This window comes from Pteronotus mesoamericanus, unplaced genomic scaffold, assembly GCF_021234165.1.
Source record: "Pteronotus mesoamericanus isolate MK-2021 breed Mesoamerican mustached bat unplaced genomic scaffold, CSHL_Meso_final contig_116, whole genome shotgun sequence".
NCBI lineage: Eukaryota > Metazoa > Chordata > Mammalia > Chiroptera > Mormoopidae > Pteronotus > Pteronotus mesoamericanus.
The window spans coordinates 42,739,889-42,763,767 of NW_026555027.1; the positions used below are offsets into that span (position 1 = coordinate 42,739,889).

The 23,879-nt window shown below is 38.6% G+C and overlaps 1 protein-coding gene across 3 annotated transcripts in view; it reads left to right on the forward strand.

Annotated features, from left to right (window-relative positions):
* The first annotated feature begins 21,890 nt into the window (after positions 1-21,890).
* ATP11B (ATPase phospholipid transporting 11B (putative)) overlaps positions 21,891-23,879 on the forward strand; it is a 104,248-nt gene continuing 102,259 nt past the window's right edge. For all 3 annotated transcript variants that reach the window (XM_054581029.1, XM_054581021.1, XM_054581039.1), the window contains exon 1: positions 21,891-22,204. In XM_054581029.1, coding sequence (XP_054437004.1) covers positions 22,178-22,204 — 27 coding nt within the window. In that variant the 5' untranslated portion in view covers positions 21,891-22,177. The remainder of the gene's footprint in view (positions 22,205-23,879) is intronic.

Below are 23,879 nucleotides of genomic sequence, written 5' to 3' on the forward strand. Positions count from 1 at the left end.
TATTAAGAAGGCTGTTATGCCTTTCCAATGAGCAAAAGTGCCAGTCACATGTACATGCCAGTCAATATATCCCTGGCCAGTAAGTTGCAAGTCGGTCTCAGCTCAAAATGTTTTCTCCTTTCTTAGTGTTACTGTTCAGAACACCATTCTGTGAGGGAAGGAGGGAGAGCGAAGGGCAGAAACCTTTTTATTATAATATTATATACCTAACTGAACTTCTCTTGAGTTGAGATATATATATATATAGTTAGACCAGTTTTAAATCATAAAAGGATGCCTAAAGTCTGACCATTATTTTCTACTTTCTTGTTAATAGATATGAAAATGTGTTTTAATGCAAACATTCCAATTAGATCAAGAAAACTACTAAGAGACAGAAGTTGACAAAGAGTCTAACCTGAGGATTTGTCAAAGCCACAGAATGCAATGCAGTGATTAAGTGTGGTTTTGATTGAGCAAATAGACATAAAGGGGCTGCTTGTAAGGTACCATTAGTCTCATTCATGTCAGTGAAGATCAAGCTCTTAAGTATGAGTTCCCATGGATGGCTCACAAGGAAAACTAATCCAGAAAAAGGAGAAAAGTAGGAGAGCTTATTGTTAATCATTTTAAACAATTTCAACATCCTTCCTTGTGTTTTGAGTGTGGAAAACCAATGTGGAAATGAACCTTCTTCCTACAGGTCTGCCACTGGAGTCGGAGACTGACACTGTTGATCTGGAGTTTACAAGAGAAAAAGGAACAACTTCATTTCAGATGAGCGTAATCTCATTCAGCATTATGCTGCTCTGAAACCGATCTTCCAGGACTCCCAACGACAGGAAGAGGAAAAAGTGACTTTCACTAAAGAAACATGAATTCCTTGCGAGCATTAAGGTAGACTTTTTATTAACGGGAGGACTAAGTACAGAAGGTCAATCAGCAAGAAAAAAGTATAGTCAGAATTTCTTTTGTGTTAACATATGTGATGCTTGCCTTCAGTGAAGGTCTGAAAGGAAAATTGGGCCTATATGTGGAGACCTAACAAGCTACATTTGTTTATTATTAAAACTATCACTCTGGGATGTCTTCCTGACTCTTTTGTAGACTTAGATACCACTTCTTTGCACCGATTGCCATTGGGTGCAAAGGCAGTTGGGTACATGCCTCCAATATAGCAGGCATCATCACTATATCGTAAGAGTTTTGGCTTACCTGGCTCCTAACTAAGATTATAAGTACTCGGGGTCAAATGCTATTCTATCTTTGGATTTTCAGCAGGCTTGGGCCTGCCAATGTGTATTGAATTAATTCATAATTTTGTTTCCTAAAATGCCAATATAAGATCAATATTTCTACCAATGGAATGATTTGGAAAAAATATTGGTGGTAAAACTAAAATTGGTTTATTTTAGTCTTTTCTCTAAGGTGGAATCAAATAAAGCAGGTAGGACATCTTTTCCTTTTAGAGGAACATTTTTTTAGTAGTATGATTCACTGGAAAGAAAGGTCACTTTCATATGAAATTACTACGTCTGTTGCAAAATGCAGTGGTAATTTAAACACTGCTTCTATTTGGGTTTCTAAAATATTTTGTATTAATCGAACTTCTCCAGAGAAAGATATTGTATTTTGTCATGTATAATGTGCACCCATGTTTTTACATACATTATGTGCATTATACACAGGATTATTATGCCCATTATTATACCCATGTATAATGTGCATGCTTATTTTTTCCTCAAAATTTTGGAAAAAAAAGTGCACATTATACACAGCAAAATACTATATCTATATATATCCTATATATGTATATGTATGTATTATGTGTAAATATGAGGTGTATTAGAGAGAGGGATTTATTGTAAGGAATTGGTTCATATGATTATAGAAACTGGCAGTCTACATCTGCAGTGTGGGCCAGCAGGTGGAGACCCAGGAGAGCCAGCTGTGCACATGAAGTCCAAAAGCAGTCTGCTGGGGAATTCGTTCTTATGGGGAGAGGGTCAGTCTTTTTGCTCTATTCAGGTCTTCAACTGATTGGATGAGGCCTACCCACATCATGGAGCTCAATCTGCTTTACTGATTAGAATGCTAATCTCACCCAAAAAACACCCTCACAGAAACTCCCAAGGTAACATTTGACCAAATATCTGGTCATTCCCTGGCCCAGTCAAGTTGACATGTAAAATTAAGATCCATGTGATAGGCTTTATATTGGCCCTGTTCACCATATACTGCTCTGCATAGTGAAAGTTCAGGTAAATTTCAAATAAATAGACTCCTGCTAATTTTGTACAACTGTGAATAACATGGGCCTTTGCTTCACAGAGACCTGGGGTCCTGGCCCTTCTACATTGATACTATCTGTGTGACACCAATCAAAGTATCTCAGGTTTGCACACTTCAGAATCCTCATTTGTATTTTAGGAATAATAATAATAATACTTACTTTGTGGAGGCATTATAAGGATTAAAATTAAATGCATGTATAAAGCACTTAGCTCAGTACAATAAATGTTGACTATTGTTACAATTATTTCCACATGATCTTCTCCCCTAATTGAGTGATCAATTCCTCGAGGCAGAGAATTTATTTTTAAACTCTCAGTCACAGTCCATGCTTAATCCGTCATGTGCATCTGATAACTATTTATGGATTTAATTGGCCTCAGATTCTATGACTTTCTTTTTATGATGAGAATGCCAGGGGCAGAACTACATTTCAGCAGCAGAGTCTGTACTCATGTTTTTTTAAAGAAACAAAAATGGAAAATAGTTCATATGCTATTGAAGTAGTTGGAGAAGCTAGACAAAAAAATCCATGGAAGCAAAAATAAGCTCTAAACAAGCTCTGGTGGAAAAAGATAAGGTCCTTCAAAGGAATAAATAAATTTATAAATGGAAAGGTCTGGAGCACATGTGCAGCATTCTACAGACTTCAGTCACTTAACAAAATTGATGTCTGTTCTATTTGAAGAAACTTCAGATCATTTTGAAGCAAATCCAAAACGTCATATCATTTCTTCCATGTATACATCTCAGTATGCATCATTTTTATTTAAAAAGGACTTCCCTTTTTAGTAGACACAATATTCTCACTCTCCTTCCTCCCAAAACAATCAGGAAAAATTCCTTAATACTAGTGATACGCAGTGCTCATGTTTTCCTTATTTTAAGTATAAAAACTTCTTAAAAGCAGTTTGTTCAAATCTAGATATAAATAAGATCTATATATTGTTATTGGTTGATCTATATCTTGAGGGCTTCTTTCTTTAATCTATAAGTCCCACACCCCCGCCCCTGCCGCCACCACCCAAGATCTCTCTTTTTCTTATTGACACGGAAGGTCTTAGTCTGGCAGAAGTCCCCACTGTAGAGATTTTGCTGATTGAATATCCATGGACTCATTAAACATATTCTTCTAGCCTGTGTATTTTCTATAAATTAAAATCTGAAACCTGATCATTTTTAGACTTTTTTTTTTTTTTTAGAGAGGGCAAAATTACCTTCTAGGAGTTTGTATACTTCCATCAGAAGGTAAATGTCTGGTTATCTTCTCGAGATGCAAGCAGCCATTCTTAAGCAATGCCTATACAGTGATTTTTTTTTCCCACTATTGATTTGAGAGAGAGAAAGAGAGAGAGAGATGTTCATTCTTCCATTTATTTATACATTCATTTGTTGTTTCTTGTATGTCTCCTGACTGGGGATCAAACCCACAACCTTGGTGTATGAGGATAATGCTCTAACCAGATGACATTCTAACCAAATGATCTACCCAGCCAGGGCCTACAATGATACTCTGTTATTCCTTTCTCATTTATGGGCTATAAAAGAAAAATTTTCCCTTATCGCTATTAGGTTATCCTAAGGTGTAGGTCATAATAGGATCACCAACAATTGAAAATACATTTTTATTAAAATTTTAGTAATTAAATTTTGTTTCATATTGTATTATAGAATCAACCATTTCTTACCCCTGTCAGCTGCCAGATTGTGTCTATAGTCTCTGTAATAAATGTTTATATCATGAAATACATGCTCATTTTTAATTAAAGTTGATGAAGGAATATGGTACCTAGTTTCCAAAGATCAACCAAAATTTTCACCTATACCCCAAATATTGATTATTTATTTGATACCAATATCTTCTTACTGTGAATAAAGAGGTAACAAATTAATTCATGTATGAGTATATTCTTTTTATTTCTTTTGAATTACTTTCTTGGGAAAAATTCCTCAAAGTTCAAGAATTAATAAAACAAAAGACTTGATTTTATATATATATAATATATGTCTTGATTATATTTATGTTCATTGCCATATTTCTTTACAAAAGGATTATATTAATTTACAGTACCATCAAGAATGAGTACACAATTTTACTTCAACATTGACAACTGTTACATGTTGCTATTTTAGTAGATATAAAATGCTATTTTAAAGTTGCTTCCACTTGCATTCCTTTTATTAATATCAAGAAAGAACATTTTTTCCCCCTATGTGTTTGTTTACTAATTATTTTTACTCTTGGGAGAAAGAGAAATTTTTCTTGATGTATGAAAAAGCATCTCTGGACAACATAATTGTATAACGATAGCAGAGAATTTCAGAATCTGGTGAATTCTCAGTTTCCACAAATTGGCTCACTTGGAGTGAACATGAATATTTCTGGTTTTAATTTCCTTTTTGTAAAGTTGGACTGATTGTACTTTAATCACAATAGAAGGCCATTCAGAAAATTTAGTGAGTTTACATACCTTAAATTCTTATGAAAAAGTATATCCAATCATATTTTAAGTATTTTTAAAGTGTGACTTTAAAATATGACCTTAGCATTACAAAAGAAAAAAAAAGTTAATCCAAGATCAACCTTAAATTTTTCTTATGTTCAATTATAACCCTAAACTTGTAGTCAGGAATTTATTATGAATTACAAAACTATTTATTTCTGTACATTTCTATTTAGGGAAAAAAATGAGATATGTTAAAAGTTTGTTTAAAAACAGTTCTTTTGAAAAAATCAATTTATTTAGCAAATATTAATTAACACATTGGTTTCTTGAGGATGTGAGCAGGGAGTACTGTTTAGGCAAGGAAACTTCCCTGAGGATTTGATTACATGACTACATTCTCTCCCATTCCCTCCCCTCCCCACCATTGGACACCCAGGGGATTTAAAATCCAATCCTGTGGGCATCCAGATACAAGTCAACTACTGCCTGCTCCCCTGGGAAGTCGGCTTTCCAAGCCCAACCTTGGTTCTAGTCTAATGCAGAGAAGCAAACAAGGAGAGAAGAAGGCTGAAGAAAGCCTGCACAGAGTAGCTCACTGAACTTGGCTCTAGGCTAGACTTTGTGTACTAGTCAGGGTTCCCCGTGTCAAGCAACTAAATTTGACTTGAACTGATTTACAACTGACAAAGACTTTTGCTTATCCATTTGAACAGTTGACTCAGCCTTAGCAATTTTTTTGATCCACACTGACAAAATCACAGTGAGAAAATGCCAAGTTGACAATGATTTTACATGACATTTTACATTTCCCATGAATTTGACTTCTAGGAAACTTAATCAGTTGCTTTCCCTAGTGTACATAGACTTTTCTTCTTTTCATTGCCACCTTAGTGCCCAATTAAATAATACATGTGCTTATTAAAATAGCAATAACATATAAATAACTTTTGAAAACAAGTACATTTATCAAAGGGTTAGGCATTAGGAAACCCCACTTATAAACTTAGCTTGTTAATGACAAAGTCTATTTCCATTCTCTTTATTTCTTCCACTTCTGGAACTAATGTAAAATTATTAATAATGTCAAAATGATTAATAACTAAAAATTGAGAAAACACTTATAACTAGTACATGAGATAAGGAGATACTCTTAAAGAATGGGAAATAAGATTGCCCTTTGAATGTTAAACAAAAAGCAACACTGAGATGCACCTTTAAGAAACAGCATAGCCTGCCACCTAATTAAGAGTAAAGATAAGTATGGTAGAGAGACCTGGTCTGCCACAAAAACATAGAAAAGGATATTCACAGGGTAAACATTGGCAGAGCCCAGATAATTTGTGTCTTGAGGAAAGGGATCCCAGCTAGCTTCTACTAAGTATCTGATCTGCCTGGAAGGTATTTCCTTAGAGCAGAAATGTGGCATTGGGCTCTTTTAACACAATGCCATTAAATATAAATCTCTCATAAATACCTCCTTTTTGAAGCCTGTGCTCCCTGAGGTATCTTCTGATGGTTTGGCTTCTTAAGGGGTTTCTGTTCAAAGAATGACAGGAAGAAAAATTAAACAATGGCTCCCCGATCCCTGAAGGTTTTATTTCTTCTTGTAGATGAATAAAATACCTTTCTGGTTTCGTATCTCAGTTTTCTTGGGAGGTTTGCTAAATTGAATATCCCCCGTCTGATCAACTTCAAAACATTCATGAAATGTTTTTCTAATCTGCGATGTTTCAGCAAACTCTACAGGCTCTACAATACCCGCCCTGCGTTGATGAGTATCTAGCAGGCCTTTTCCTTTCCAAAATGTTCGCATGCTTACTGGTAAGCACAGTGCACTCGAGGCCACACTTTTGCTCCAGAATGTAAGCAAAATGTTGAATGCACAGGGATCACATCCAGAACTTAACTTTTCTCTCTTTCAGGTGAAATAGACCTCATTTGCCCCATCTCCCTTGAACTGTATAGAGGCAAATAACTCCTAGCATATTGTAGGACCTCAATAAGTATGTGCTGAAATGATGGGGGCTCTTGTGCATGTTTGATTGTCAACCATGTAGATTAGGAGGTAGCTCACCATTTTAGTATTTTTATGACTACATATACTGGACGATTTAATCTCAGAGTGTGGCCCTAAAGTCAACAATTCCCACAACTTGGATGACTCTTTGTTTTTTTTTAACAGAGACACTCCTCAAGTTCCTAAGGGAAAAAACAATGCAGGAAAAAAAAGGAAATGAAAATGAGGGTAACAAACCATCACGAGCTCAGACCCTCTCCAGGGCACTTGCTAGAGATTTGGCCCTCCCCTTTCAGGTCCCTGCTGTCTCCCATCAGGGTCCCACACCCTCCTGGCTCCAGTCCTCAGCAACACACAGGAGCTTTGATTTTGGCTTCCCTCCACCAATTACAATCTCCCTGGGTGGAAAAGCGAAGAATAACTCCTGCTTCAGGTATGTTCTTACAGTTCTCTGAGCTCAGGGCCTGCCTGCAGCCACTCACACCTGTGGAACGGCAGGCTGTGTCCCTTCCTAAATGCAACTGAAAGTCCCACGATTAACCATCACCAGTGAGCCATGTGGCCACAGCTGTAGGGCCTCAGGTGAGGCTCAGAGCCCAGGAGAGATAAGGGGGGTGTCTCATTCCGGCTGCTGCTGTGGTATGAGGTTGCTTGGTGCTGCTGCAGGCTGAAACCTCCACTGGTCCCAGGGGTTTCAGATAGATACAGAGCCCCACCATGAACTGAAATGGGTCGGCAAGAGACAGGCACAAAAATCTCCTTGGCCCTGGCCATGAGGCTCAGTTGCTTATGACATTGTCCCAATGTGCCCATGTTGTCGGTTTGATCCTGCATCATGGCACATAGAAGAATCAACTAATGAATGCATAAATAAGTGGAACAACACTTATTTGATGTTTCTATCACTCCCTCCCTCCCTTCCCCCTCTCTCTAAAAATCAATGAATTTAAAAACAAAAACAAAAACAAAAAAAAACCTCCTTGGCCCTGCCCCTGATTCCAGACAGATCTTCAAAGGTTTTCTGCTTATTTTTTCTCCAAATGCTACAGATGGATTAAATGTACTGCTTTTTCACCACATTCAGGGTATTTTTGCTTTTCACCTTGTAAATTTTCCTGCTTTGGTACATAGATGTAATATGTTTAATATTGGGAGGTCTACTGCATTTTGTGAAATTTGTAGTTGGCAGATTTATTAATTCATGTGTCAGTGCTAAGTAACTGCCTTTTGCGGGTGACAGTAGGCAAAGGAGGGGGTAAGAAATGAGACATCTGAAATAGTGTCAACAATGAAAAAAAGAAACATAGCATTTTAATAATAGCATTCAAATTTCCTTTAATACTACGGATGGAGTTGTATAAGTGACCTGGATATTTATGGATGCTAAATTGGAGGTTGGTTTTTTTTATCAGAAATGGAAAGAAAGACATGATAGATGAGACACAGAAGTAGAAAAGCAAAATATAATGCCAAGGGATTTCAGCTGCGGATATTTAGATTTTGGACCTAAAATTATATTAAAAATATAGTTTAAAATATTTATATATAAATGTTACTTTTGTAACTTACAATTCTTGGTTAGGCTTATTATCAAGGTTGCTATTTTGGGGACCCAGTGATAAAATAAATAAGAATGAATACTATAGAGAGATTATCCAAAAATACAGCATTGGCTAAATCAGTGAATATAGGCCTGTTGACAGAATAATACAAAGTAGTATCTATCATCCTTGTACTTAAATGCATATTATTATGGCTGGGAACAAGTTAGAAGAACAACATTCTCACAGTTTTAAGGTAAATATCAAAAACATTATGAAATTTAAAATTCACTGTACAAGCAGTCAGACACAGGGTACGGAGTTCCAAAGCTATTTACGTTGGGCCTGGGAAGTCAACATCAAAGGTCAGCTGACTCTTTTGTTTTCAGTACACTGCAGTAGCTAAGAACAGGTATTTCAACCTGAGACGAACCTGGGTTTGAATACTAGTTCTGACACTTCCTCGGTGGGTGATCTTGGGCAAGCTGCTTAACTTTTATGGTCTTATATGAATTTCCCCACATGCAAAATGGAAATGATTATAACTACATCCTTGCTAACAGTCAAAATTTTAACCTCTGGTGCAGCTTGGGCACAGACAAGTAAGAAAAGACTCTAGCCTTGGCCCTTGAGCAAGGTCCTGGAGGGCTGTTACTGTGACCAGTGCTAACTCCTAGCTTCTGGATTTGAGAACAAGGTTGAGGGGGGTGCAGACAAATAGCTGGGCAACCAGAGAAAGAGGGAAGGGAGTGTCATGATAGGATTAAAATAATACCAACTTCAGGATTACAGTGAGGATTAAATAAGAAATGTGTTATTGCCTTGGCCAGGTGGCTCAGTTGATTGGAGCATCGTCTTGTACACCAAAAGGTTGCAGGTTCAATTCCCAGTCAGGGCACATACCAAGGTTGCAGGTTTGGTCCCCTGTTGGGGTGCATATGGGAGGCAACTGATTGATGTTTCTCTCTCTCTCTTTCAAATCAATAAACATATTCTTGGGTGAGGATTTTTTTAAAAAAGGCTTTAAGATTTCAATGGTATACTTTTTCATTTCTGAGAGTTTATGTTAGAAATAAATCATATTTTTGGCTAAATTACCAAGCAGGTAATGACTTTTCCTTCGTGAATACATCAACTTAAATGTGAGTCTTCTGAAAGCTTTCTTAGACTATGCAATTTAACAGTTCTTCAGATTGCGGTTATTTAAAATAAAATAGCTAATTGAAAATCACCTGTTTATTTTTCTTAAAGTAGACATTCAAAACAAGATAATTTGATGGATTTGGGGTTTGTGGGTTGTGAGGTTCAATTTGTTTCCTGGCACTCAATATTAAATCAATTAATTGCTATCTCACTTTATAATGCACTTAAAGTCTCCAGTGTACAGTTAGTGGTCTAGTGGTTTGAAATATGTGGGTGAGACCAAGTGAAACTCTATTGAACTTACCTACAACTAAAATACCAGTATTTTATTCTTAGCAGCTTTATTTCAGATATGACAATAAAGGTCAACATATTATTTCTTTACTCCACAAAATAACAGTCTTCCCCATCATTACGAGGGAGGTGTGTCTGAGGGCATCAACCACCTCAGGAAGCCCAGAGACAGAACTCTGGGTCTTACTTTCAATTTTGATTCAAATAAAATTTTTCCACATTTTGATGGTAAGCTCAAAGCTAATTTGCATTATCTATTAATCAATATTATACCACCTTAAAAGAGATTTTTCCACTCAGGTAATCCTGGGAGAACAGAAACTGCTATCACATGAACTCTGTTTAAACAGAAAAAATTTTAAATGGTCCTCACAGTACCAGATGCACATCATTATTAAACATACAGTGTGTATATATAATTTTCTGGCTTCTGTTGGTTCACTAGCTTTCAAAAGGCTTACTCTATCTGAATGATGAAATAAAGACAATTGTTTGCAGAGAAGGGAGCTAAATCCATTTGGGGATATGGAGAAGAAAGATAAGTAGGAGTAAGACGTTGAAGAGCTCTTCCCCACAGAGATGATATTGTTGGAGACATACAAAAAAGTAACACAGAATGTGAGCCCCCCAGCACTGTATATTCACAAAGGATGTCTTTTACTCCACAATTATCTTCTCAGAGCACCATACTGAGGTGATCTCCCCACTTATTAGTAATTAAATTTGGTATGAAGAAAAACTCTGGATTAGTTACAAGAATGTATAGTGTTTAATAGTGTAATTATTGCATCACAGTTAAACTGCATCTTTCTGTAAGCAGTCAAATTTAATTTAATTAAGCATGCTTTTACTCTTAGTCTAAGATTTAATTAATAAAAATTTGAGCCAGGTAAATAAAGAGGAATTAAAGAGCAGGCTATATTTTCTCACCCCTGATAATGATATTAAATCAAAAATTAATATTAAAATTAATAAAGCATCAGTTATTTTAGAAGAGATGATCAATAGCAGTAAATGTCCCATTTTGAAGAATGCAAGAACAGTACTTTCTGTCATTCTCCCTTTGTGGATGCAGTGATGTAACTCCTTGGACTCTGAGCCAAGGGATAGGGAGGGGATGGGAGTGGGGATTCTGGGGAAGGGCAAGAGGAAGGGAAATTCAGGGAGAGACTTCTGGATTTCAACTGGAGACAAATTCCAGTTACCTGTTCTACAAAGCGCTCCAACGAGAACTGTCAAGACTCTAAGATGCTTACCCCTCTCTACATGACCTGGCCTCAAATAGAAATAGGTTCTTCCTGGTACTGGCCCCGTATGCCCAGCCTGATGCTGAGGAGCAGATGAGCATGTGCAGGTGTTAGTAATAGAGTGTTTATTTTAGAAAAGCTAATGGAGACAATATTGAAACGATAAACTATCAAGAGTTTAAATAGCAATTTGAAAAAACATAATAGATGGAGCTAAAACTGATGGATGCAACCTAAAAACTGGCATCTCTCTCAATAAACACAGGAGAAAAGATGCTTTTTCTTGCCTGACATATCAAAACAATTCAATAAAGTGAAAACACGATGCCATTTAAAATTCCAATGCAACCTTGCAGAACTCTCACTTTTACTGAAGTTGTCATTAATTACTCGGTTGGACTAAGGCCTGTTAATTAGACTTCACACACATTATTTTATTATTCAAGGTTAAATTATATGTACATCTATCTATACAGGTACATAAATAAAAACAAAATGTAGAAAATAATACAGAGGAAAATATATACATAGTATGTGTTTAAAAAGTGGTGTACCTTTCCTATTGATTGTGAGGGTTCTTCCCCTTGTCTTTCCACAGTACAGTGGAAAGTCATAGAGTGATGCATATAACATTAATCTCTTCCCTTTTATTTACAATGATAATATGAATCCACCATTATATGACTGAATTGAGTTTCTCATCATGGTGGTGATTCCGGTTACCTGCTCTCCTGTCCTGTTTTGGAACTGGAGTGCAAGCTATGGTCATGGCACAGTTTTTCTCTGTGTAAAGTTAACAACCATCGGTAAGCCTTGAGCCTACACTTTTACACTCATTAATACCTCTGGAGACTGGGAATTGACTGTGGGAGCAGGGGGTGGGGGTGGGATGGGTGGAGGGAGGTAAAGGGGTAAAAATTGAGACAACTATAATAGAATAAACATAATGTATAAATAAAAAAATAAATAAATTTAAGGAAAAAAAAATAAAGCATACTATGCCAAAAAAAAAACAACCCAAAAACTGAAGCCCAAGCAGAGGTGTGCCTGGGCCCAGGGTGGACCAGCCTCAGGCCCACAAGTAGTATGTGGGTTCTTGACTTGATGTAGCAAAGATTTCACAACACGAGTCCAGGTGATTTTGGAAAAAAAAAAACAACCTCTGGATAAAATCAAGTGAGATAAGTAATAAAACATGTGCATATCATCTCCCCATGTCTTCCCCTCTAGGCACACGCATACACACGTGCGTGCATAAGTACACACACACACTGACAACACTATCACCCCTGTTTTGCATAGATGAAGTACAATCTCCTTTTCCTCAAACAGGATGTATCTTTAAGCAAGGTCACTGAGTATGTATATGCTGACTGGCAAGAAATACTGCCCTATGTAGAAAAGTTATGTCTCAGCTGAATCATTGAGGACCTGGTCAGTGAACACGCAGGTCTTAAGTTGGAGGTGATAAAACTAAGAAATTTCTAGACTTTATCTTCTTATGGGCCTTCTTTATTCTATCTATAATTTTCTACAGAGGTACAGTTAGTGCATTTCTGAATACTTTTCACATATAATATTTTTATTATATTCAAGACAGACATAAAATTGTGTTGTTGTTTAGAATGTTAAATATATGACAGTGCCCAGGCCTTAAACTATGAATGAGCTCCTTGAGGGCTGGGCCTGTGGGACTATTAGCTCAGGCCCCTACGACAATGGCTAGCATTTGCTGAAGATAACTGAACACTGGCAGAACAGGTGAGGGTGAAGAGAGCCAACATCTAGCATCTGGACCAGAATAAGACAGACTTTGGTATGATTTTATGGATGGGTTTTCTAATACTGTCAATAAAAAATTGATTATAATGACATATTTATGATTTTATAAAAATTATCTAGAGGAAATTAATTTACCTCTGCAGAATAACCACATTAAATAGTCTGCAAAGTCTTTGATTACATCAATATGGTACAGGAGCATACCTGTTATTTCATTTGTCCCTACCCAGTACGTCATCATCTTATTTTATCCCCTATTCACTCATAAAAGTCCAATTTACCACTATAAAAGATTCCCTGATTTCTTAACTGGTTACTTGAAAGATGTTTACATTTTACAGGATAGTTGGTAAAGAAAACAAATTTTGGAGCTCTTGAATGTCACAAACTGAGTCTCTGCCCTACAAAAGAATAGTGTCATGGGGAAGACAGACATTGAACAGATGGCAGCAAACAATTGCTTGATTACCAGTGTGCAAAGTACTTGGAGAGGTATGGAAGGCTATGGGAATGCTTAATGGGGAGAGTGCCAAATTAGCTAAACAGCTGACTCAGCACTTGCTTGGGGTACTAGCAGAAGCTAAAAGAGAGAGAAAGAGAGAGAATGTATGTGAGAGAGAGGCAGAAGGAGATAAATGATTTGAATCAGAGGAAAATCTAGAAAGAAGTTATTCAAGATATGTATACATTTTCTTGTACGTCACCTTTTAAAAAGTAAACATTTGTTTCATTTTTATTTTGTGTTTGAATTCATATTTAGGCCAGGTGTTGGGGGACAGCCAACAGAATCTTTTAGGTGCCTGTCTTAACCCAGCTCTACAAGGAGACCTAACCTTCTCTGAACAGTAACATTTAAGCTGAGACTTAAAAAAATGAAAAAGAATTAGCTGAGTAAGGAGGTAGAGCATATCAAAAGATTTCCAAACAGAGGGTACATGCAGCATATGAAATAACCCAAAGGTGGCTAAGACCACCGTCTTGGTCCCACTCATCTATTTCCTCTCCTCTGCAGGGAGTCATTGCCAAAGGCAGACTTATTCAGATCTTGTCACATGTGCACAAGGAAAGGCCTTGCCGGAAAGCCATGCAGGGACATTAAGCGCCAGCAAGTGGGCAATCAAAATAACAAGGATACAGAATTCAACTTGGTCCAGCTTTATTTACATGAAAAAAAAATTAACACATACAATGGGCCAGGCCATAGGTTAAGTGCTGGGGATACCAAAGGATTTATCCTTCTCTGGGTTCTTGTAGGTCCATTGCCAGGTCTCAGCTCTCTTCCAATTAAGATCGTCCTCTCACCTGATTCCCTGAGAAGTGTGGCTTCTCTTCCTGGTTACATTCGGTTTCTGCTCCAGCATCCTATCTCTCCCACTCCCAAACCAACCCAGCCCCTGTCTTCAGTCCATTCCCAGAGCACTTCTTCTTGGCCAACCTGAGCAGGAAGGAAGCAATAGACTTTTTGCCTGTTATCCAGGATTGCCCAGGATTTTGCCCTACTACACCATCACCTGATATGTCCTAGCTGCTATTTCTGTGACACTTCTATACCCTTCCTGAGTTGTAAGCTATTACTAAAATCAGATGTTCAGTCTAACTCCTTGAACAAGTCACCGCTTTCTTCCTGTTTCCCATACAGAAGTCTTTTTGAACTAAATATTTCTCAATTTCACCTTCCAACCCATTCTACTCCTTGCGGTCTTAATGAACACAGTTCTTGATTTCTCTCTTTGACTCAGCTTATTTTCTTCTTGCTCACATTTTTTCCCCCTTTAATATTCTACCTTACCTGGCTACAGCCTTTACTCATTGTTCTGTTTTCTTCCAGTCAATCTCCTACTCATGCAAATCAACATTTATAGTCATTGTAAGGCAGTAAAAATACAAATATAATTGTGAAAGAGGTAAATGAAATCACACAATCTTCAGATTAGATTATTTGGGGTTCATTGTTATGTCATCTTAAAACTAATCTTTATGACTTAAAATAACGAATAGTTATGTCTTGTATTTTCCTTTATTCCTTCTATTCAAAAAAGATTGAAGATGGCTAACAAAATGCATACAATAAAAATATATTGAGGAAATGGAGTAAACCAACCAAATGTAAACAAAGAGTAGACAAAATAAAAAGTCAGGATAAAAAGGACTTCACAAAATGTGCACTAGAATGTGGGCACCTGCTATAAGTAAACCTCTGAATTTTTAAACTACCAGCACAGGAGGGAAGGAAGCACATTGAGTTACACAATTCAAAATGCTCAGAGGATTATAAAATAAACTGGTTGCTCAAGAGAAGCAGAGTCATTTGCAGCAATGAATTTCTGCAGGCGCTCCTTCAGACAACCCTGTGATGAGTAAGTGGCGTCCTCAGCTACACCTCCACAGTAAAAACAGTCATGGGGGTTTCTGAGGTTGCTTCACCTACTATTAGATAGGCCAAGGGTCTCAGGTCTGGGCTATACTTCCTAAATGCTATTCTTCCTGTTAAAATGTAGCATAGTATTTTGCAGGTCAGCTGTAAACAGGATGAGCTTGACAGGAACTCAACCTAAATATGGCCAACTGAAAAGAAGAAATCAACTTGTAATTGACCAAATAGTGTACATAAGCCATGGCTAAGGTTCCCTTTGGGCAGACTGAGCTGTGAATATGAACAAAACCACCTTGTAACAACCAGGTCTTGTTCAATAGAATACTTCCAGAGCAATTCCCCTGAGTGAGGTGACACTACCATCCCTAGACTTCAGATGTTGTTCATGTGATTCTAAACAATGGTTTAGGAAACGTAATCATAGGAAGGCCAAAAGAAGACTGTGCAAAGACAGATTTCTCATCAGTTTTCTCTAAAGATAAAATTTAGGTAGAATGCAGAGTCTCCAGGAAATCTTCTCTTTTCATTTCTTCTCCCAACTGTTCAGTTGCATGTTGGCAATTTCTGTCATATTCATTTCCTTTAGTACTCAGCAGAACTGAGGATGAATTAATGTCTTATAAAAGTTAAGAAAACAGACGGGAACTGGGGACATATATGTGGGCTAAGCCAAGATTTTCCTTAGAAAACAATTTTGGATCCATTCTAATACAGATAAAAGGGTAAATCCCAAAATTTTGCCATTGAACACAACTGTGATAGTTAGGCTTAGAAAAGCTATGAAGTAGTTAGCAAATACCTACCTATGCATTTTTCCTTTTTTTACTGTTAAAATACACATAAAATTTATTATCTTAATTGTTTTTAAGTGTACAGTTTAGTAGTATTAAATATATTAATATATTTGCCTTGGCGGATGTGGTTCAGTTGGTTGGAGTGTCGACTGTGGGTTCATTTCTGCCCTAGGTTTGTATAGGCAACCAATCGATACTTCTCCCTCACATTGATCCTTCCCTCTCTCTCTCCCACTTCCTCTCTAAAAAGCAATGAAAAAATATGTCCTTGGGTGTGGATTAAAACAACCCCCCCAAAATATATATGTATATAAATATTAACATATTCATAACGTTGTGCAACCATCACCACCATCCATCTCTATAACTCTGTTCTTCTTGTAAAACTGAAACTCTATACCCATTAAACAATGACTCCCTACTTCCCCTTCTCTTCAGGCCCAGGTACCCATCATTTTACTTTCTGTCTCTAAGACCAAGACTGGCTGTAAGACCTAATGCAGTCGTTTTAATCAGGAAAAAAAAAAAGACATAAAATACCAAGTCTAGCAGAAGTAATGCCTGCTTGAGTGTGGTTGGGAGCATAGTAATACGGGTGTAATGATTTATAGTTTTAATTTGAACATTTCACCTAAAAAGTCATATGATGTGCTGGAGTGTGATACTGTTATGTTACAAAATTACATGCTTATAATTTTGTGATAAAATATTCTGTAATAAAAAAGGGGTGTTATGTGTGCCAGACCCTGTATTTAACCCAAGCAACAAAAGTTCCTCATGATGTCCATAAGATAAAGTATTACAAAACTGACGCCTCTAGATGGCTAAATAATTTGACTTATTATGTAGCAGAAGTAACCCAAAGTCGGCTGTGTGAGAGATTATTAATAGCACCTTGGTTTTTGCTGCAGCTGCTCTGAGGCCATAAATCTTTCAGTCAGTAATACAATCACAGGCTACTTGTCTGTTTAAGCACCCCCTCTCTTACAAGTAAAACTGAAGTCAAAAAAGTATACAAGTTCATTTTCTGTTTTTTACAGAGAAGTGATAGAATGCTGTATTTAATTCATGCAAAAGTAGTATCCAGTTATTAAAGGACAACCTAAAAATAAGTGAAGAGGGAGATACAGAACATATTTATGGTTTACATACACTAACTTGTCAAAGAAAAGAGTTTTTATGAATCTTAACTCTATGTTTTTCAGTTTCAGTTCTGTATAAGCATAAATAGCCAAAAATTAAAACTGCACTCATGTAACTTAGACCACACCTGGTAACTGTTAGGGAAACTTTCAAGAAAAGTTGCAAAAATGTAATGTGATATTGTTCCTAATGAATTTCTTCACAAGATAATAAAATACATAATTCTGATCAGTACCAGAAAAGCTTGCCGGAAGTCTGTTTTTTCTCTGCCTTAAGTCTGGTCTGAAAATTCTGGAAGGATAATTAATCAGAAGGAAACTGCTTTTTAAGTGGAATAACTTGTAATCTACTAGATTTATGGTTTTGAGAAAGTGGAAAGTTGCCCTTTTAAAAAATTAGATAGAGCAGATTCTAGAGCCCCTCTGATGGCTCCACTGCCATAGAAATAATTAAAGGCAACAAACTGGCAAGGCTCAGTGTCCTCCAATCAGACTAACCCTTGAAGAGCTGTGCCCTACATTGAAGGATGGTGACAACTGGCCTTACTGCATAGCTTAGGATCTTCTGAAACTATTCGGTATGCTTTGCTTTCCATCCCTCTGATATTCCTACACTAGGTATTTTTCTCCTAACCATTCAGTTATCAACATTAAATTATTAATTCATTTAACAAATATTACTTTTTAGACACTATGGGTATCATAACGAATGAGCCAGGAATCTTGACTTTAACAAGTGCACAGTTTTTGCTCCTATTAATGGTCCAAGATATTCTGATTAAGAAAAATATCCCTCTGTTTTGTCTTTGTTACACCTAAGAATCTCTATTACACCAAACCGAGAGATGTTTTCCCCCCCAGGAATGAACATATCTCACATGTATAACTAGCTAAGAATTATATTAACAAGTTTGAGCAAAAAGAACCACATTTACCATTAATTCAGTGGCTGTTATGTGATGCTGGTAAACTTACTCTCTCAGAAAGATCTGTAATATCTCTTGGAATGGCTTAAATTTCAGTTTCCTTGTCCATCATCAGAGCACAACTTCCCAGAACATGCTTTACTTCTGCCTCTCTGCCAGTCCAGCACTTTGAACTCAGTGTTTCACTCCAGCAATAACTTCCTACCTGACCTTCCTTCTCTCTCCGACCCATCACATAGAATGTCTATGGGATAACATTCTAATTTCATCCTGTCATTTCCTTGTTCAGAAAATTCCAGAGATTGCTCATGTTCTGTAAATTCTTATGATTAGCCAGAAACTCTCCCCATACTATGCCTCGCCTTACTTAACCCAAGCCCACCTGTTCTTATTCCAAATTAGTAATTGTATCTCAAACACCCTGAACATTCATTCATTTAAGTTTTTATTCCTGCAGTCCTTCCTGCTGGAAAGCATCCCCCTTCATCCTCCCACTGTAAGTTCAGTTTAAATTCAGCTGCTTTCTTCTAAACTCTCCCCAGTCACTACTGCCCACATCAATTTTCTGAAATTAGTGGCTATTATCGGGATAGCTATTTAGGACTTAATCTTATACTGACTGGGATTGTTATTTAATTGATTCTTCTTTGCAACTTCTCTTTCCAATTAGATTTTAAACTCCACTCAAAGGGGCTCACCTTAAAAGTTGCATTTGAATCTCCTAGTTTTAGGCAGTTGTTATACATACATTTGGTGCTCGGTACATTTAAGAAATAGCTGTGGAATGAATGACCACATCCTCCAAATACATTTTTCTCCTTTCTTTTACAGCTGATGCCAGCCTTTCATTGGGATACATTGTGTGTATTCCAAAATCAATGCTTTCGAACATTTCCAACCATAACCAATAGGAAGAAATTCTTCTTAAATTGTGACAAAACAATACTTATTACTTACACAGTGCAATATATTCTGATGTTTTTCATCCTATTTAAAAACAAAACATCATGACACACTAAATTGATTTGCTCATCACAAAAGGGTTCTATAGTATAAAAAAATAGTTTATGCTCCTTGAATTAACATGAAGTGTATAATATTATTCTTAAACAATGCTTAGAACAGTGCTTTGAATTCTCATTCTGTTCCTGACAGTTCGAGTTACAATTTTTGTCTTTATAGTTACCTTGAAATCACTTCTTACCATATTCCACCATAGCATTTAGAATCAACTCCTCCTCCCACTTCTCCTTTTTAAAATTTAGGACACAGTTAAATAATAATGCACAAAGTATTCTCTAGATTTCTATTTCTTATGTTTAAAATTTAGTGGCATATAAATAAAAATTTTCAGGCCTAATTTTAATCAGACCACTTGCAGATGAATAAAAGTAGGTATCGTCATATTTTTGTTTCTTTACATATCTTAGGAACTTGCATAAGCCTGACCATCCACAATCTAAACCCCTGCTTTGCGAAGTTACTTAACCTGAGCAAGTTAACCTGAGCCTTTATTTCTACATCTATACAGTAAGATTAATAATATCAACTTCAAGGGATTGAGAGGGGTAAAATTAGATCATGCAAGTACAGACTTTAGGACAGGGCATGGAACACCATGAATGGTTATCACTATAACAAATAAGTAAATGTGTCTTAAACTTCCTTTTAGGTTCATAAAGCAAGGTTCAGCCACAAAAACAAGATTACTTTTTCTCTTAAATATTTAGCTCAGCGATTTTCTACTTTTTTCATCTCATGGCACACATAAGCTAATTACTAAAGGTCTGCAGCACACCAAAAAAGATATTTTTTGCCAATCTGACAAAAAAAATTGGAACAGGAATAATTTTGATTCATTTACACCAGATGGCTATTGCTTTGTTTGCTGTTGTCATTTTATTTGACAATCTAAGGGAAAAGAGGTCAGCGCACCTGACTACATAGTCAGATATTGCATGTTTTAAAAATTCTTGTGGCACACTGGTTGAAAATTGCTGATCTAGCTAATTTTCGTGATTGGCTTATTTATAATATAAAATTCCACTTCTAGTTTTATAAATCATAAATATCCCAAAGTCTCTATTTTTGGTGCTGGACAACCATTACATAAGAAATGTCTATTGAAACTAAAAAAACTATTCAGGGTTGTCCAACCCTTGGCCTGTGAGCCACACGTGGCCCAGGATGGCTATGGATTCTGCCCAAAACAAAATCATAAATTCACTTAAAACATTATGAGATTTTTCTTGTTTTCGTTAGTGTTTGTATATTTAATGTATGGCCCAAGACAACTCTTCTTCTTCCAGGGTGGCCCAGAGATGCCAAAAGGTTGGAGACCCCTGATAGTCAGTCCAGAAAGTATCCAGCCATGTAATGTGGAGAGACGTTTATTGAAGAGATAAGGAACATTATACATAGGACAATGACATCTCAGTGCCCTTCAAAGTAGGCACCTTGTGACCGCACACAATTTTCCCAGTCATCATCAGCTGCTCCATCATATTTTCCTGAATCCCATCAGTGGTTTGAAATTTTTTCCCATTCAAAAGCGATTTCAGTTTTGGGAAAAATCAGAAGTCACAATGCGCCAAATCTGCCAAAAAAACTCTGCATGAGACTTGATGCATGAGCAGGTACATTGTCCTGATGAAGCTGCCAATCACCAGTTGCCCATCGCTGTGGCCTTCCCAATCATCCCTGTAGTTTCCATGGATTTGATGCAGATTCATTACTTTACTCAGTCATTTTGAATGCTATGACCACACAGTACACATGCTCACTCAGTGGAGGCATCTACCACCCCCACTGACTAGTACAGTAAAGTCATCATTGTTCACGCATGCGCATTCCAACCCACTCTCCTTGGCTGCCAGGTTACATCAATGTTGCGCAAAACGGTCATATTAACAGTGGATGGACTTTTCCTGGATAGACTATATATATATGTAATAACTTGCCTAGTCATGTTCATCTCATTTAGATTTGATTTCACTTTATAAAGGTTTTTTTAATTTAAAAACCACAAACTCCTGTGTGAAGAGTGCTTTAATTCAGCAAAGTTACTACACACAAGATACATATTTAACACTAAAGATGTGTATGTGGCTGCTTTTGAACAAGGCGAGACCGGGCACTTCATTTCAGCTTTCCCTTGATCCAGTTTTTACATTCCTCTTGCCTTGTTTACCCACCCTTATCTGATCTAGGTCTTGCTACTTCTGGGTGCTTCTGATTGCAGGAGTTTGGCAGTGAACAATACACAGCTACGTTTTCATAAAGTATTTTTCACCCTAATCTGTTCAATTTAGCAATGCAAAACACAGTATCTCATCCATTCTCCTGCAAACACTGGTCCACAATGGTCTAGGCACAGGGGAGCTGCAATCCCTTTCACAATTACTTGAAGGAAGTGATCAAGATTCTCTCAGCCCCACCTCAGTCGTTTGCTAGAGGGCTGCGTTAAGCGTTGAGGCCAAAGCTTCAACAAAAGGGGAGACCTCAGGGAATTAACCTGCAGCATTACTCTCGAGACTGTTGCAAACGCGGACTAAAGGACGCGGGTGGCGGTGGGGGAACCAAAGGAAGCAGAAAGGCAGAAACACACCTGCAACAGGAGGCAGAAATAGAGGAGTCAGCCCAAAGCCCCGCACTCCACAGACTGACCCACAGATGAGATTTAATCCTACCCCTTAAAGGAGGGAGACGCGACCCGGGACAGAAACTCCGTGCGGGAATTCCGCACCTTTCCCCGCCCGCCCCTGGCCCCGCCTACACCGCCGAGCCCCGCACTAGCAGGCGACCACGCAAGCCTGGTCCCTGGGGCCGCGCGGCCCCTGTCGTCACGTCCGGGGGCGGGCCGGGGGGCCAGGGGCGGGCCCAGGTTGGGCTGGGCAGGGAGGGGGTGGGGTTGTGGCGGTGATTTGGGTGACAACGGTCAATAATGAAGGTGGTTGCGGCGCGGCGGCAGGTTCAGCTGTGCCGGGCGGGAACGGCGCCCAGGTCGCGCCTGTAAGACCTCAGGGCGGCGCGGCGTGATGGGGACCCGGCGCGGGGAGTAAGTGAAGTGGCGGCGGCAGGAGCGGCGAGCAGAACTTCAGCCAGAGGGGCTCTCGCGCTTCCCCCTCTGGCTCTTCGGCCTCCACCTGCAGCTCCTCCGTCCCCGCGTCCCGCGGGATCGGGACAGCGACGGCGGGGGCATGTGGCGCTGGGTCCGGCAGCAGCTGGTACGTACCTCCGTCCTCCCACCTCCCGGTGGCCCCCGCGCGGCTCCTCGGGGCCTGGTGGCGGGGAAGAGCCGGCGGCACGGCGTCGCGAGGCCGAGGCGCGGGCATCGGGCTAGGCCTCAGCCGAGGCGGGCGCGGGGGCCGGAGCCGGCGGAGCCCCGCGCAGCCCTGCGCAGCCCCGGCCCGCGTCTCGCCTCCAAGCCCGGGACGCCGCGCTTCCTGCCTCGCGGGTCCTCGGCGGCTGCAGCCGGAAGGGTCGTCCCCACCTGAGCAAACAGGGCGAGGGAACGGAAAGAGGAAAAGAAAAGAGACTAGCGTTTCCTGTCTCTAGCAATTTGGAACACGTCTGAGGAAGGGGAGAGGGAGGACTGGTCTTTAGGTGCCCTCTCGTCACTCTTCACAGTTAGTGTCACGACTCAGTGTGGCGTTGATTATCTGGAAGGAGGCTTCCCTGTCTGGTCTAACTCTTGACAACGGAAGAAGTGCTACCCAGGGCCTGGGTCAGGGACAAAGTATTCCAGCACCCCGTTTCGATTCGGAAAAGACAAATAGGATAGTTATGGAGGACTACGTGTTCCTACCTTGTCCTCACCGCACCCCAAGTGAAACTTTTGGAATGTAGACCTTACTTTCTTTTTTTCTTTCTCGTGAAGGCAATTTGAGCGAGACAAGTTTGGAACCAATGAGACACATCTGGGCCGGGGGATAGAAACCTTAGAAGAGGGTGACTTAAGGCGTATCAAAAGCGCCGCCTTTTTTAGAATTCAGGGAGAAAAAAATCTTACCTCCTGGCAACTACAGCACTAAGGCAACAGTGACAAATTAGGACAAAAATTGCTCCTGGCTGAAGAAGCCTTACTTTGTCTCGGTAATGAGGTCTGTTACTGGTTGCTGCTTAATTTCTAAATCTCAATAGTTAAATTGCTTCTACAATTAAATGGTTTCATTTATTCATTCAAAAGGCATGAAGCAAAAGCGATTTTTGTGAGATAACTCTTTCCCTGCTCGTTAACAGCATTTTAATGCCAAGACTGAGAAGTATGCTGTTTCAGAGCTAGCCTTCTGTTAAGTCATTTTGCAGTGGGCATTCTAAAAAAAAAAAATTACAAATAAAACTAGAACTGCCTGCCACTCCCTCAAACAAATGTTGGCTTTCTATTTTTAGCTAGTTGTGATTTCAGATATCCCAGATATATATGCCTTCTTAGGAAACCAAGCTAATGATACCATTATAATACCTTACTGTGGCAAGACGGACTTCGTTGCAGTAAGCCTTAGCACACTAACTTGACTCGAAGTTAATCATTACAGGTCTGATCTGCTTTTGTTTTGCCAATCTTCCCGTATAGATGGCTTGTTTACCTAATGGTGTTTTTGTTTGGTTAGGAGATTATTTTAAAGTGGTTCTCTTAAATGCTTCTCCTAGTAGATTAAGACACCACGTCTCAATGTTAAGTATTTTTGTTAACCTGAGTTAAATCCTGTTTGTATAACCCACTCATCTTCAAGACAGGCAATCTGGTAATGTTTTTTTAAAATGGCTTCAAATGAATGCAGCGGAAAGCAAGGGTGGGAAGTTGTATGGTTAATTTATAAGATAACTGCCCTACTGCGCGGTTAACAAGTTGAACAAGTGGCTGTACATAAAAAATGCTATCTCTGGCATTTAGTTGCT